Source organism: Leuciscus leuciscus (assembly GCF_965113295.1).
Source record: "Leuciscus leuciscus genome assembly, chromosome: 12".
Taxonomy (NCBI): Eukaryota; Metazoa; Chordata; class Actinopteri; order Cypriniformes; family Leuciscidae; genus Leuciscus; species Leuciscus leuciscus.
The window spans coordinates 13,319,997-13,337,836 of record NC_138736.1 but is presented as its reverse complement, the minus strand read 5'-3'; the positions used below and the strand labels follow the sequence as shown (position 1 = coordinate 13,337,836).

General features: G+C 36.7%; 1 protein-coding gene across 2 annotated transcripts; it reads right to left on the bottom strand.

Moving 5' to 3' along the window:
* Positions 1-614: 614 nt before the first annotated feature.
* mgat1b (alpha-1,3-mannosyl-glycoprotein 2-beta-N-acetylglucosaminyltransferase b) lies at positions 615-15,825 on the bottom strand. Of its 2 annotated transcripts, none has more exons than XM_082185295.1 (3): positions 15,427-15,825; positions 5,595-6,499; positions 615-2,622 (listed from the first exon to the last, which is right to left on the bottom strand). In XM_082185295.1, the coding sequence occupies exons 1-3, from the start codon at positions 15,434-15,436 to the stop codon at positions 1,921-1,923; spliced, it is 1,617 nt and encodes a 538-aa protein (XP_082041421.1). In that variant the 5' UTR covers positions 15,437-15,825; the 3' UTR covers positions 615-1,920. The 2 variants fall into 2 exon arrangements, with proteins under 2 accessions (XP_082041421.1, XP_082041422.1); XM_082185296.1 differs by lacking the exon at positions 15,427-15,825 and adding an exon at positions 13,605-15,418.
* Positions 15,826-17,840: the final 2,015 nt, after the last annotated feature.

Below are 17,840 nucleotides of genomic sequence, written 5' to 3'. Positions count from 1 at the left end.
CATAAACCAAATAGTTCAAAACTAAAACAGCTCAGTCTGGCAAAATTTGAGACCAGCTGCTTATTGTCCCAGGAGCACCTTTTCTGAGGTAAGAATTGTAAAAAGTGTTCCCAGATTGGCATTTTCCCTTTTCCACCAACAAAATGGCTTGAAAGAGGTCTGACATCAGCTCTTTGAAACAGTTGTTAAGTGTGAAGACAAACATTTAAGTATTTAAGTATTTTCATTTCAACTACTTCTCCCTGAGCTGATGTGGTTATATGATCCACAAATCAATTAATCACGGTAGATTCAGATCAGATGAATGGCTATAAAAACACAAAATTAATGTCCAAATTATCTAATCCGTAACGTACATCCTTTGGTTTTTTAGAAGTTGCTGGTGGTAAAGAACAGGAAAAGAACAGTAAAGTCAACAGCAGAGAACCATGAGACAGGAAGTCAACAGGACACAGGAGTAGGAAAGGAAATCTGGAGCAACAGAGACGTCAAAGGTGTCACAATAGCGGCTGAATAGATGCTGATAAGGGAGGATTAGACAAATGATCCCTGGAAGGAAGTCACAAGATGAGATATAAAACAGGAAAAAAAAAAACAGCATGTAAGGTCAAATATCAAAATAGTCTGTTTTATTCTCAATGTAATAAAGTTATAAACATGTCAGGCAGTGGTTTCACACTTCTTCATACTGCATTTGCATTAATATCAGATAATTTCTCTCCCAAACATTTAAATACAGTACATTTAATTAAAATGTTTCCTCTCATCTCTGGGCTACTGAAATCCGATCATTCATCCGTAAGAACATGTAAAGCGATTTTCTATGACCACTGGTTTTGCAACAAACCTACAACATCTTTAAAAAACAATAAGAGCTCTCCCAGGCCAGGAAGAGCAGTTAAAACAAAAACAGGTTCAAGTACAGTACTTCAACAGAATGGCACAGAAGAGATGTTGTCCAGAGATTTGGTATGTCAGTTACACAAGCCTTGAATAATTTCTGCCACAAGCTTGAACTTCATAGATTCAATGGTGCTACAGTCAAATGAACAAGTCTGCGCATTTATATGAATGCATCAATCAAATTAGACAACAATTATACACAATTTTCATTTTTAATTATGTCAGGGACTAATAAAACTTAGACAAATGGAATTTTAACACTCAGATTGGTCTTTCAAAGGCTGAATCTCACGAAACTTGTCAAGAAACATCTGGATATTAGGTTGTTTTTTCTTAAAGCAAAACATTATATTACTATATTTACACAGTAATACTAAATATTTTTAAAAAGTCAAACTTTCCAAATAATTAAATTAATGATAAATTGGGGGGGAAATATGCTTATGATTAAAATAGTCACGCACAAATAATGGATGGACACAAGAACAGGCTTAATTTTTCTTCTGTATATATATATATATATATATGCAAATATAAAAATATTCTCTTCTTTTTGATTTTGGAATTAAATGTGAGTTATCGTGAGATTCTCCCAAAAGACACTGTGGTAAGATAAAATATAAGACCTCTTGTATGCCTTTTGCATTGATGTTAAAAGCAAAATAATAATAAAATCAAGTAATAATAAAAAATGTGATCATTATTCTTCATATCATAATAAGCGATTCTGCATAAGAGCTGTTTGCAGCGTAACTCCACTATTTTCTCTGAGGGAAGATTGTTGCATGATTGCTGCGCAAATACAATGCACCACCTTTTGTGCTGTTCCCAGCATGCCTGGAAGTTCTTCCATGACAAAACAGCAGTTATTTTATACTCACATCTTAGCTTTTCTCAACTTTTTACACCCTGCTTCTGTTTTCTTTGGTTTGAGAGGGCGTTTCTCTCCTCCTTCACTTATAATAATAGTTGTGAGTTTTCTATTTCTTGTCTTTTGTGGTTCAAACCTCATCCTCCTCAGCTCCAGCTGGTGTCATATTTAGTCCAGCCCTCAGGGGGACCCAGATAAATTCTTCGTCCACGGGATATGAAGCTGACTACGCCCCTGTAACCGGCACGGGGAACCCCTGACTTCAAATCGTCCATAACTCCCAAGTTGCGGGCCAGCACTTTAAAGCTGTCTCTACTGGAGTACTGAACTCGAAATGGCCCAGAACCTTTCAGGCTTCCACCTTGTTGTAGTTCCTCCACCTTCACCAAAGGGGCGATATACACTTCTTTTTCAAAGGTTTCATCGTACTTCTCCTTGACCAAGTAGGACAAGTCGAGTTTAGTGAAAGGCACAAATTCAGTATTGAGTTTTATGTAGCGCAAATACTGGTCAAAAAATTGACCCAAACTGACGCCTTTACGGCCGAAAGTTATAGTCCTCGAGATCTCGGGACGAATGCACGAGCGGTCCTTCCGCTGCTCGGGTTGCCGCATCCAGTCGTCCCAGAATGCCTTGGGCCACTTGGGCTCCAACTCTGCCCAGACTTCCTTCAAAAGCATCCATCCAAGGCCAGGAAAGAAATCTGTCCGGTAAAGGAGGTCAGCCTTGCCCGGGTCCACCAGCCCATCCCGTCCATTATCATTCCAGGCGGAAATGCACCACAGTGTCGGATCCGAACTCAATATGGGGTAGAGTGCACGGAAATACTCAAAAAAGTCTGGGGCCACCTATAAGATGAAATAAGAGCAGTTTTAAGACATTAAGATGAACCGATGATGAACAAGAAACTATTTCTAAACTATCTGGACAGAAACGGCTAGTTCACTCAAGGTCCTGTCGGTTTGTTCACCCAGTTGGCTGCTTTATAACAATGTACAAAATATGTGTTTGGGCCTTAGGTAATCTCAATGGTGCTTGCTGAACTGTGATGCTCAGTAGAGCTTTAGAGTTAGTCCACTGACCAGTTAAATGTGCTAATCAAATAAGTATATAAGTACTAGTATAAGTTCTATAACTAAAAAAATATTTGTCCGCCAAATCAAAGTCATGTGGCGACCACCAGATCTGGTGCTACCAGCATGCAGAAAAAAGGAAATGATATCATAGAGAGGACCCTGCAGACACTCATGACTGTGTATTTTACGAACAATTCATGCGAATCCATAGTTTCCCTGTGCATTTTAAAGGGTCATGAAACCCTAAACCAAATTTTCTGAGATTTTAACAGAGGTATGTGGGTTGAACACCATTGAAGACAATGTTAGCATCTGTTAGATTTAATAGAAGGGGGAAAATGGTTAAATTTTTGTTTTTTTCCCGCTATTTTCATCTTCTGGGTTTAAAATCTTCATCGTGTCCACGTCACTGCAGAGCACTATAGTACTTTGATGACTCATCGGTGTCTCATAATTATTCATGACTGAGTTTTCTTATCCAATGAGAAGACACTTGCTCTTGATTATTCATGACACCACGTGGAACTTTCCAATGAGAGACATGTCAAACTGTGATATCGCATAGTAGATGAGAGAGGCAATGATGGGACGCGCGTTTGTTTTTGTGGTGCAAAAGTTCCAGTGCATCTTTCCCCGTGATGCTGCCAGGGCTAGACTCAGTTTTATGTCACTGTCCATCTTTATTATGTGGGTTTAGGGGGCGCGTAGATCTAGGCTATGTACCGAACGGTGTTTTTTTTTTTTTGGCGGAAAATGTATTATTTTCAAATATATACATTTATAGTGTGTATAAAAACAAATATATTTTATAATGACATAATTATACATATGCATGTACATTTATATGTTTTAAATAGAATTATGATTACTGTAGGCTAATATATGTAGCAGGGCATTCAGTTACTTTTGAAAGGACAAAAATAAGGTGTCAGTGTATTTCATTAGACTTTAACTTTGTCAGCTATAAAAAAATCTAGCATTTCCTCACGTTTTACCACTGATTTTTAGTGACAGTCGATATGCATGGTTCACTGGCGATGACAGTTTACCCCCCTCCCCTCTCCCCTGCCGTGCCATACCACACCACACCCATTTCCTCCCTTCTTCTCATAGCCACTACGCCCAATTAAGTTGCACTTTTCAAAAAGATTGTGAGCTAGACTTGAGCTGAAAGGAATTTAATTCTGTCGTTAAATTCTGTCATCGTTAATCCAAAATTAATATTAAACGGCATTGAATTGATTGATAAAAAATGCAATAATAAACATATTTGTACAATATTTCAAATACAAAATAAAATAGCACCAAGAGGAAATTTTTTTTTGGAACTCTATTATTGATAATATTAATTGAAAGAATGCTTGGTTAATCCCCTTTAAATATTGTATCAATAATATAACTAAAGAAATACATTTTAAAATGTTGCATACCATCTACCTTGTTAAATCATTAATTTCAAGATACTCTGATATTGATGATTTATGTTCTTTTTGTAAAAGTGGGAAAGAGGTGTTGACGCATTTGTTTTTTAAATACAAAATGATCCAAAGTTTCTAGAAGGAATTGGCAGAATTTATCTTTAATTTAGTAAAGATTAAATACTATTTTACATTAAAGGATATTATTGTGTATTACGAAAACAATGGTCTTGAATACATTGTTAATTTATTTATACTGCTGGCAAAATTTTATATACATATACAAAAATATGTAAATTCATCCCCAATCTTTAAGATGTTTAGAGTAAAATTGTATCGCTTTGTGTCTTCACTGAAATTGGTAAAAAACAAAGTCATTAACGTGTTTAAAATATTTTGATATTATTTTTGGATCCCGTTACCAATTAATGCCACACTTTGTTTTGTAATATTGTATGCTATACTATGTTTGTTACTTGTTCTGTCTTTAATAAAAAAAATATGACTTGTGTATTGAAGACAGTTGTTATTCTCTTTAAAAAAATGACAAGGCTTTGATTTAGCAGACAAATATTTTTTACAAGTGCAGGTTGTAAAATGTCATCATGTGGTGCAATTCCCTAAAAGCATAATGAAATTTAATTTGTAAAAAAAAAAACACGTACATTTACATGTATTTAAGATGTAAGGAAAGTATGTTATTACTTTTTACTTGGTTATTTATTTTTTTCTTCTTGAAATTATAAAACCACATGTATACAAAGAGTACACTTCTGTATACACTGATGTCAAAGATTTGTCCATGACATATTCATGGATAACTCTTTTTTGTCATTGATTAACTCCATTTCACCTTGAGTATGAAGGTTTGCTATTTCAACAAAAAATGTAAATTCAACATCGCCACGACAGCCATCAAAGGACACAGTAAGGAGTATGCAAAAAAACATGTTTGCCTGAATAGCAAAGTTAAACAAGGACCTTGATCCCTTCCTTTAGAAAACTCATGACAACAGAACTGGAGCTTTTACCGCTGTCCTATTAATGTTTTTTTTTTGGGGTGCATAATGCATATTCGACTTTGTAATCAGTTCACCTGTGAGAATTTCAAAGGAAAGGGTTCAGAAATGTGCAAATGAAAATATTCCCTATGAGTGAGAGAAAAGCTCTTTTCAAAATTCCTCTCCTTGAATTATAAAAGAGGAAAAATGTGACATACTTTCAGATCCTATTCAGACCTGGTTAACATCTAATGATGCTCAAATGCAGGATGAATATGACAACATTGAGTACTAGTCTTAAATGACAACATATTCATGATCTTACCTCCAAGTCGTCCTCCACAATGACCACTGTGGAGTAGGCAAAGACATTGAACACTTGGTTCAGAGCCCAACGGTAGTGCCTGGAGATCTTGTAGTAACCCTGGAACTTCCTGTGATCAGGTCGCACTGGAATGTCTGCAAGATCCGGTTGGCTGATGTGGGTTATCTGACTGCCATAGGAGCCAATCATCCTTGCCGTATCTGCATGGCCACAGTCCTGGCTGACAATGATTGGATAAAGCTCAGCAGAAGGACGGTACTGTATCAATTTATCCAAACTCCTCTTCACTGTTACTCTGTCACAGGCAATGACGAGAATTGGGATTATGATTTGAGGGCTTGGCTTAGTAAGGCCTACTTCATTTTCCGCAATTTGCTTATTTTCTTGGCCCAGTTCCTGCTCCTTCATGACCAGCCGAGGTGGCGTAACCATTACAGTCTGTGTATTTTTCGTAACAGTTTTTGTATCATCTACAATTTTATGACTTAGAGGAGCTGCAGGAATCTGCTGAAGGTTTTTCAGCTGCTCAATGTTCTTTTCATCTTTTGTGTCCTCAGATTCCCTCTTTCCCAATTCTTTCCGCTGTTCCCATAGTTCCCTGTGACTCTGTATCTGTTTGAGGAGCTTCTTCTGAGTCTCCAGTTCTGATTCTACTTCTTCGGCCAATCTGATCACTTCAACGGCCAATCCGTTAGTTCCACCCACTTTTGCTCCCCATTCCTCTCCGGCCCCCGGTTCAGCTCCGCCTCCCTCACCAAGTCGGCCAATGGGAGGCCTCCCCCATAAGAAGAGGAGGAGCAAGGCGTTCCAGGCGACAAACAGAAATGCTCCACACAAAATAAGAGATCCTTTCTTGCGAACCATGGCCCAATGACACCACACAAGGGACTGTAGTGAGGAAAATGCTATAAAACGGGGAAAAGGAAGATATACATTTAAAGATGAGGATAAACCCCAAAATAAATAATCACAGATAAGACTGAGGTACAGAACAGATAAGGCCTGTTTAATGCCTCATGATGCACATCTTTTTGTTGGGTAATATTTACTGATTTTGATCAAGAATAAAGAAAATCTGGTGCATCTGAGAAACGTATGTTTACTTTGTATAGAACACAATATTCATAGAAAATGTGTTGAAAATTTTAAGTGGATCAAAACCAAAGTTATACATGAATTTTGAACAATACCTGTTCTTGTCTTAGGACAACTTTGATGAACTTTTTTTTATCCACTTCAAATGTTGACTACTGTATTTAGTTTGATAATTATTTGTATTTTCTACATTATTAAAATCGAACTTCACTATAACAACGTTGTATATACTTACTTACCACTTTATTAGGTACACCTGTTCAACTGCTCATGAACACATATCTAATCAGCCAATCACATGGCAGGAACTTAATGCATTTAGGCATGTAGACATGGTCAAGATGATCTTCTGAAGTTCAAACTGAACATCAGAATGGGGAAGAAAGGTGATTTGAGTGACTTTGAACGTATCATGGTTGTTGGTGCCAGACGGGCTGGTCTGAGTATTTCAGAAACTGCTGATCTACTGAGATTTTCACACACAACCAGCTCTAGGGTTTACAGAGAATGGTCTGAAAAGAAAAATATCCAGTGAGTGGCAGTTCTGTGGGTGAAAATGCCTTGTTGATGCCAGAGGTCAGCGGAGAATGGCCAGACTGGTTCGAGCTGATAAAAAAGCAGCAGTAACTCAAATAACCACTCGCTACAACTGAGGAAGCTTATCTGAACGCACAACACGTCAAACTTTGAAGCAGAGGGGCTACAGCAGCAGAAGAACACACTCCTGTCAGCTAAGAACAGGAAACTGAGGCTACTATTCACACAGGCTCAACAAAATTGGACAATAGAAGACTGGAAAAACGTTGCCTGGTCTGATGAGTTTCAATTTCTGCTGTGACTTTCAGATGGTAGGATCAGAATTTGGCATAAACAACATGAAAGCATGGATCCATCCCTCCTTGTATCAACTGTTCAGGCTGCTGGTGGTGATTTAATGGTGTGGGGGATATTTTTGGCACACCTTTTGCCTCTTAGTACCAATTGAGCATCGTTTAAACGTCACAGCCTACCTGAGTATTGTTGCTGACCATGTCCATCCCTTTATGACCACAGTGTACATCTTCTGATGGCTACTTCCAGCAGGATAACGCATGTCACAAAGCTCAAATCATCTCAAACTGGTTTCTTGAACATGACAATGAGTTCACTATACTCAAATGACCTCCACAGTCACCAGATCTCAGTCCAATAGAGCACATTTGGGGTGTAATGGAACGGGAGATTCGCATCATGGATGTGCAGCCGACAAATCTGCAGCAACTTTAATACGGGCCAAAATAAATGATATATTTTAAATTATATTTATTAACCCTTTATCGGGCGAGGAACCATATTTGGTAACTTAATCGCGCATTCAAACGGAGTCTCCCCTGCCTGTTTGCGTTGTCATATGAGCGCATAGATTTCTCCTAGCCAATCAGCAAAGATCAGGCTACGTCACTGATAGTCACTTGATGGCATCTGACCAATCAGAAGTTGCGCGGAGCATTTCAAACTTCAGTGTCGTTCCGGAATTTGGAAAGTGAGGTTATGCGCTACTACCTACTCCCACATCAGCGCTAATAACTTCAAAACAAAAAATGGTGAGTTGATGAAAGTCACACATTCTATGGTTGAATAGTTGTGCAACATGTTGAGATAGGTGTTGTTTGCATAGATTTCTTGAAAGTATTGACATTTGTGGCATGAAAAATGGTGAGACCATATTTGATCATACGCCCTGTTCAGGTAAGATTAGCGCATGTCCATATTTAGACATACGCCCTATGCGTCTAGAAAAGCCGTACTAGGGTATTTTTTCTACAAATAATGCATTATAACCACAGTCTATGATTATAACGTAGGACAATAGTATTTACTAGTGCATTGGATGTTATCACAGGTTTGAATAACATTATAAAGTGATCCAGTGGGAAACGTAACACATTTATAGACATTTTCAAGCCATAGATATTGAAATATGTGTGGTTTTGGTCAGTTTTATGACCTTTATAACAGTTTTTAATACTTATAATGATATTTTGCACTTCTTATTATATATTTACCCTTTATGTGTAAGTTTTATGCCCTTGAAACAGTTTTTATCATAGTTAAATGCCATGTATTGGTGTTTTTTGTAATGTAATGTAATTATGTAATGTATTAAAATAAACATTTTTAATAATTTGAGTAATATTTCAAAGGATTTATATTTTTAGCACTTAAGTGTTATGACAGACCAGTCCAATGTTACTCACTTATTTTTCTTATTATTTATATTTCAGTAGATATGCACTTCACAGTTACTCAACAAATAACTCAAACTGGGCTTGATATTGACTCAAAAATGTCGCATCCCTGAAGGAGCTCAGCATCTCAAGGCAGCCTCAGCACTTCTGTTGCCATCCCCACACCTGTCCGGGGACACCGCAGCACAAATCCAGCAATCCATGAACGGTTTGACATGTCCCTGTTCCACGCCCCTGTCTACACAAACCGCCAGACCTGCAAGTACTGCAGCCGGAAGGGGAATATCATGAGGTCGAACGTGGTCTGCAGGGTCTGCAAGGTCCATCTGTGCCTCAATGCTGGCCGCAACTGCTTCCTTAAGTACCACGAAGCAGTGGCCTAATTCGCTGGACTTGAGAAAATTTGTTTTCCTAATAATAATTTAAAATGTTCCTAATAATAATTTAAAATGTTCCTAATAATAATTTAAAATGTTCCTAATAATAATTTAATTTAAAATGTTCCTAATAATAATTTAATTTAAAATGTTACTAATAATAATTTAAAATGTTACTAAATAAATATTTTTATGTTTGTAACAAGTTTATGTGTTTTTATTATATTTTTTATATATACACTTTTTAAGGGAAAAACATTACCCTAGACTGGCGAGGAACCATATATGGTAACTTCATTGCCCTTGATTTCCAACCTAAAAAAATAAAAAAATTTAAAAACTCACAAATGTTTAGAAATCTTATAATATCCTCCAATAACACTCTATGGTTGAAATTTTGAATTTCCAAGTATTTCAATGAGTGCCCTATAAAGGGTTAATAATAATAATAATTATTAAATTATAAAATGTATATATTTTTATATATAAATTTCTTTTTACAGGCTTTACAGTCTCAGTGTTAACTCAGTCTAAGTTCCATTACCATTGGGGAATTTCTGTTGTTTGAACAGAAGTTGACAGTTTGTCAGGAAACCTGCTGACTGCAGTTATGATGAATCATCCATTGATGCCAGTTACCCACAATTCAACCACAATCTTGTGTGATGGCTGAGACTACATTTATCACTGCACGTCTAGTCTTTACATTCACATCATGTCGTAGTGGTGTTTGGATGAGAAACATTGGGCCATGTAAAGAAGAAGTTTATCGCAGTATGATTACCCTTAAATCTTTCATTCACTTACGGTCTCGCCCATGTTTCATCTGCACAACAGCTGCCTTCATCTCGAACACAAATTAGAGTATTTCATTCACCCCACTCCACAGGAGAGCTTTAGGAAGTACAAACTTCCCAGCATGCTTTGAAAACTATATGCAAACCCAGCTCTTGGCAGGCTGAGGGCACTCCAAAGTAATTAAATCTGACGGTTTGATCAGACTGCCGTGCGCCATCATTGCGAGAGAGCACTCCATAATTATCATGACAGTCAATGATGATTTTTTTTTTTCACAGCCGGGTGAACTGAACCAAAAATCACCACTAAGATATCCCGCTAAAGCCTCCTCCTGTGTTTTTAGAGAAATTCTTGATCTCAATTAGCTGACCACACATGTCTTTGGGCGGCAGGGGCAGACTGAGGCTACTAACAAGAGCTAACCTATTTTTTCTAAGTGGGCCATACCAACGTAATTTGTATACCAGAAAGGAATTTCCTTCTAAATGAGGCCTACAATTCCCGAGAGTGGAATTCGGAAAGATTCGGTCTATATGATGTCAGTTTCACAGTTCACTATAGTACCAAGAGTGGTTTTATGTTACCATGTGTCATGAATGAACAGAAGTCTGTCATTGGCAAAGAGTCTCTACGAGCTGCCAGCCAGGAAGAACTGAACATCTGCCCACCCTAAAACAGAAACGTGGCATTGCCCAATGGTCCCTGTGTGGATTTACGAGGTCATAAATATGCTTTGAGTAAGCACTTTTTCATTAGACACAAAACCCCTGGCACTCATGAAAGATGGCACAAAATTATACAGGCTCTATCCGCGTAAGAAAAACACCATTATCTAGGTGGACTCAAGCACTGGATACTGAAATTGAGAAAGGCAGAATTGATTCCTGAGAGTAAATACACGTGCAAAGGTCATCTGGAGTCTAATAATCTAATTACTAACTGTAATTTCTACTAATGGACACCTGGGTTTTACACAAGCAAATATTCATGCTTATAGTCAATATACACAACCGTTTAAAATATTTTTTAGTGTTTTGGAAAAAAACTCTTATGCTCACCAAGGCTGTATTTATTTGATCAAAAGTAGAGTAAAACTATTTAAAATAACTAATATATTTAATTATATACTTTATTCCTGTGATGCAAAGCTGAATTTTCAGCATCATTACTCCAGTCTTCAGTGTCACGATCCTTCAGAATTCAGTCTAATACGCTGATTTACTGCTCAATAATACTATCAATGTCGAAAACATTTCTGCAGCTTCATTTTTTTTTCCAGAAACTGTGATACATTTCTTTATGATTCTTTGATAAATCGAAAGCTTTTATTTGAAAAGAACAGCATTTATTTGAAATAGACATATTTTGCAACAATGTAAGGGTATTTTCAGACCTGTAGATCGTTTGCTTTGTTCCAAAGCAGGGATTAAATTATTTACAGTCAATTACAATTTCTTCTTGGTTCGGTTTGCTTTCACAAGGCAACATTTCTAAATGGACCAAAATGTGTTAATAAAAACTCTTCTCATTTTTCACCTGTTAATGTTCCAGTGTTGTCCCGAATTCTGTGTATTGAGCTAATCCTAACCCCAATCCTAATCCTAACCCTACCATCACTACATTATGTGTTCAGTCACATAATTCGATGGGTCACAGAATTTAGTAGGCCTTTAACATTGGGATTGCATTAATAGCAGTCATCCGTCAGGATGGATAGATAACGGATCTGTGGGTTTATTGTGGCTTTCTTTGTGGCTGTCGTTATACTACTTTATCATTTTGAGCATGAATCAAGGACATTCCTACCTTGTACCTATTTTTGAGAAAAGCAATTAGGCCCCATTTTAAAAAAGTCTTTGCTCCAGGTTAACCCACGATACATTTTGAAAGGCATTATCAAAACAAACTGCTGATTTTCACGCAATGTACGTCATCATTACCCGTCATACATTGTGATACAGCCTGGTTCGTTGGTCCATTGGGTCGGATTGCTTTCTCACCACAAGCAAACAGCTCCAGAGTTAATTTTCAAGTGGGCCAGGAGAACCACGTTCTGGCAAACTCAGACTGATTGTTTCGGTGTAGACTGCCGTTATTATATATGCCTTAACGAACACAAGTAATGGAGTAAACACAACTGGTCCCGAAACAAGTGCTCTATAGGAGCCAGGTGTGAAACAACCTAAAAGTCTTTACTGTCACTGCTGAATAAAAGTTTAAAAAAAATGACCCCAAATTTCTGAACCGTAGTGTGCACATAGATAAACTAATATTTAACAATAGCACATGTGATACAAAATTGCAGAAATTAGCATTAGCATTAATCTCTCAAATTACCTAAATCTATTCATCATATGAAGCGACTGTCTCTTCAGAAGACTTGGATTAAATCACTTTATTCATATGGATTTATTTTACAATCTCTTTTTAAAAAAATTTAACAGCCAGAGTTATGGTGAATAGCCTTTCAATGGAGTGACAGAAATCTCTCAGATTTCATTAAAATATCTTCCTTTGTGTTTCGAAGATGAACAAAAGACTTATGGGTTTGGATTTGGAACAACATGAGAGTGAGTAAATTATGACAGAATTTTTCCTTTAATCGAAAGAAACAAGGTTCATTTTTTTTTTACAATCTGCATCTGAAGCTAAATCGTTCCACAGGAAATCTACAGCTAAAAACCAACCTGCTTTCCTTTCTGACATTAGTCAGATACTGTTCAGCTAGTGAAATAAACTGTTCAATGACAAAGTCCATTCATTGTTTGTGGCAGACACTGAGCCGCACACAAAAGTCAATACAGGGTCATAAGACTGCTCGTCATTCTAAGCACACCACACATGTAACACTGTGAACATCAATCAAACGCATTTCCATTTCATATACTACCAGTGCTAAAGGGTTAAACGAAACTATGAAACCGCCTAAGAGTTACAATGTGACAACAGACATCAAAAAACCACCTAATAAAGTGCTTTGCACAGGAAAGGTGTCGGCTGTGCCAATAATAACCTCAGTAATCTTCTGGCTGCGAGCAAGTAACTAATCTCCACTTAACCCTTAGTAAAGATGTCCAAGTCTAACTACTCACTCACGAATCTACAATCAGCAGGACAGACGGAACCATTTAGGCCTTGATGGGTTTTAAACTCGCCTCATGCTTTTTCCTGAGGAATAAACAAGACAGAAACACAAACAGTTCCCAGTTCAGCCTGCACACATGCTTTAAGCATAAAGTTTCATCAAAAACACCTGGAATCAAATGTGTCCACTAAACAGAAGATTTTTTAACACAGGCAAAAGAAAAGATTGTACATATAAAGATTTCTAAAGAAAGAACGAGAAAAAGGGTAAAACATTATATATATATACAAAAAAGCAAGAGACGCCAAGAGATCATGAAGACCACAGTCCAAGAACAAATCAACCACAAAGTAAAACAAGATGTCCAAAAGTTGCCTATTTGGCAGTGGATCGTGTGGAACAGATAAGAGGTATTGTTAAGCATTACCTGGACACAGAGCAGATTATGTTTCCCCGTCTCTCCCCCAAGTATTCACAAGGAGCTGATCGGCAAGAAACAGATGAGCGAAAGGGAGGGGAGTAGAAAGGAAAGGGGAGGGAAGTACTGTACCCATGCAAAGAGCCAACACTGCCAGTTAATGCTCCAAAGAACTTTTAACACCCTCCTTCACTTGCATTAACACGTGACATGACATCCTGTAAGGTTCATTTATAAAGATGGAAGTTCAACTGTTTTACAGTTCTAACCACAAAATGTAGGAACTAGAAATTAGAACATTAGAAAAGATGGAAGTTTAGCTGTTTTACAGTTCTAAACACGAAATGTAGGAACTAAAAATGTAATCATTAGAAATGTAGTGTTAAACTGGAGAATAAGTGAAGAATAAAATGCGCCATGGAAGCTATAATTATTGTTATAGTATTGCTACAGTTATGGTTACTTAAAATAAAACAGTGGGAACCCAACCTTAGCCACCACTGAAAAATTAAAGGAATATCTTTAATATCTTTAATAAGGAATATGCAGACAATCTCATTTTCATTTATTGTGATTATACAGATTAATACAGTAAGTGTTAGTATTATTTTAGTGTTATTTATAGAAGCTTGTTTCTGCCACTGACTAACAAAAATAAAAAAGGTAATTGCGACTTATTCCCCCTCACAATTCTGACTTTTTTTCTCGCAATTGCATGGTTACATAGGCCTATTGCAATTCTGACTTTTTCTCTCAGAATTGTGTAATATAAACTCACAACTGTGAGTTATAAAGTCAGAATTGCAAGATAAAAAGACAAATCGCAATTCCGTGGCGGAAACAAGCTTCCATTTATAATTATATACTATTATAGTTTTTATTCATATTTTGAATTTGCTTTTATTTTTATATTTTCAGTTTCATTTTAGTTTATGCGTAAATTTTCATTTACTTTAAGCTTTAGCATTTTTGTTATGCACAATGGCATTTTTATTAGCTTTTTGTCAAATATTTCTATTTAGCTTTGATTAAGTTTTCAGTTATTTTATTCAACTTATTTCAGTTCATTGCAAAGGCAACATTTCTAATTTTCATAATTGTTTATGATATCATAATAAAGATTTCATCTAATATTAAAATTTTATTTCAGCTTCATTTCGATTTAACGCAAACGATTTTTAAAAGTTTAATTAACAATAATAATGCTGGTCCTGGTCCTTGAATTTGATTGGCTGACCACATAGCCTACATATTTATTCACTATTAAACTTCTTCCATTTTACATGTTATTTGCGTAGGCTACGGTATTACATATTACTTTATATTATTCTATTCGTTTTTAAATAAGTTTACATAATAGGGACAACTAACAGGATTTTTTAAAAAGCGCTTAATAAACTCAAAGAATTACACTACTGATCCACATGTATTTGCCTGAGGGTAAAGTAGAGTGTTTAGTTAAGTTATAGTGTAAGATGACGTGGCATTGTGGTTTAACTTGTACATGCTTGACCGGTGAGGTGTGAGTCGCACAGCTGAAGTCTGTCATCACAAACACTAGCAGAAGGTCCAGAACACACACTACTGAGTAGACATGATATTAAAGGTTCAACTGGACCGCCTTTCCCTTTTGATCCTCAGAAAGAGATACACTAAACCTGCCTGAAGCCACAACTCATGCCTAAATATGAGGGTCATCTTAAAAATGATGTATTCATAGATGCATTCTGGTCTTTAAAACAGTTTCGCATTCACAATGAGGAAATCACAGTAGTCTTTAATATAACAGTGGCTAACACTATTACACACCACAAACCACGACCGCTCTCACCTTTCATCATCTCTGAACAGGATGGTGTTAAACGGCGAGATGGCCGTGACCGAAGAGATGCAGACCGTCAGAATGAAAGCTTCACTTTTCACTCTTCATCATCATCCTCATCGCTCGCCTTCACTCGGCACTGCTGTCAATATTCGGCTCTTTCCATTCCAGCAGCTGTCGCCCATTTCAATCTCTACCCGTGTGTGTGTGTGTGTGTGTGTGTGTGTGTGCTCTGTCCCGCTCCGTGTTTCACATCCGGTAAGGTCTGCAGCGATCTGAGCTGGCGAGGAGGTGAGAACGTGCGGTTTCGGACTCTGGTTTAAACGTCCGTATTTGCAGTTGTGCACTGATGGAGGGCTTCATTTGACGCCGCCGCTCTGTGTGTGTACAGTCAAAGCGATTCTCCACTTCCGGATTGACTCATTAAGTAGGACCCGCCCCCCTCGCGCTTCCCTCCCCTTCGCCATTTCCCTAGCAACAAGATGCCTTAGCAACCGTCGCGAGGTGGTGATGGGCAGCTGAATGATTGTTACAATAAATCCATAAAGAATGAATCTCATGGGGGGAAAACTGTCTGGGTCATTATCAACCCAATGTCACAAGATTAAGAAATAAAAGTATATTTTAGCGTATTTTGGGGATTTGTTTTGAAGTGCATTATTACTATGACAATTAAGAACACTACTGTAATGTTTTTTTTTTTTTGTTTTTTTTTACAAATCAGCAATCCCGCAGTAACCATTGTTTGAAATCTTAATCAGCCTGGGTCAAATTGACCCTAATTGGTTTCAATAGAATTCCCCAAAATCGAAAAACAACAACAACAAAACCTTATAAAATAGCAAGCCTTTAACATTAAAGTAGGCGTGAAACGGAAGTTGCGCTAGTCTTTTCATAATGATGTATTTCTATCTGAGGGAAACGGCTTAACGAACAATAACAAATGTAGGGCGGGATTTAATTTTGTCCATTGGAAATTGATTGGCTCTTGGATCGTTGTTGTTCGCTGTTGCTGTGAGTGACAGTTTTTTCCCTCCCTCACGTCAGTAAACACATCATCAAAGAAGAAAAGAGATGTTGATGCAAGAGGGAGGGGAAATTATTTTGATTAAAGATTAAAAGGGCATATGAATAAAAAATAATGATGAGCACCGATATTTCATTTATAATACTGCAATATTCCATAAAAACAGGAATTGTCAATTTTGATTTTCATGTTGACTTTAACACATTACAAACAAATAAACAAATAAAAATTAACATGCTTGAGAATATATAACTACTATATATGACTATTAGAAACAGTAATGCAACAATAATAAAAAAAGACAATAAAAAAAAAACATTTAAATATTTTAAAAAGTGAAAAACAGAAAAACAGCGAAAATATGCACAAAAAAATTATAATAGTGGACACAGGTTACGTTTCGAGCACGCAGGCTCTTCGTCAGACGACATGCTCGAAATGTAACGTGTGTGAGTCCAGTCCACTATTGAATTTGGTGTGCCGATTTTTTTGTTTATTATTATTTCCTTTGTCGAGCACCCAATCCTAAACATATTTTTCTCGGTGATGTGTGTGCTAAATGAAAATGGGTCACAAAATTTCAAGCAAAACATCAGTATTTCAAAATCAGTCAAATTGACCAGCAACATAAGGGTTAAAGGTAGTGCAACAAATACTACCATGATGTAGAAATATTTGACTATTTAACCGTGCATTTGGTGTTTGGTCTTTTTCACCATTTTGACTGTCATAAAACAAATATGGTAGATTAGAAGGAATCATTAAATTGAGAACAACACGGAGTATGACCTAGATGAGAATGCATATGCATAGGGAACATATGAATGATGAAGAAGAGTTCCCTGCTGAGATACTTAGGCAACAATGACACAATCAACAATGACGACACCTACAGCCAACACACAGAATTGTCTTGTTTTGAAACATGCTTGTGTTTGATAAGGTCAGTATGTAATATAAATGCATAACTTGAGATAATGTTATTGTTATAAAAATGTAACCAAACTGCAAAAATCTAAAATTGTGAATTTTTTTTGACAATCATTTAAATGGTTTTACTGAAGTGAAGATACATCGGTTATTACATACATTACAAATACAGGTTAAGATGGATGTTGGTGGTTAAATTTTGAATGGAAAGAGTAAAGGCGTAATACCATATCTTGTATGATAGTAATAGTAGTAATGCATGCATACATACATACATACATAAGCATAATGTATAAGATTGTATAACATAAAATAATATAGCCTAATGGTCCTAAAACAGGCTGTTTATATAAATAGATCACATTCACCAGCAATGTACCTTTCAGACTAGTTTTTTCCTTCATGTCTATAGGCAGAGCATAGAACTGGTTAATTAATAAAGCATAGATTAGGTGTTTATTTACAA

Coding starts and splice junctions, on each gene's coding strand:
- mgat1b (XM_082185295.1), bottom strand. Junction 2,623..5,594: donor TTGTGGAGGACGACTTGGAG/GTAAGATCATGA, acceptor TTCATCTTATAG/GTGGCCCCAGACTTTTTTGA.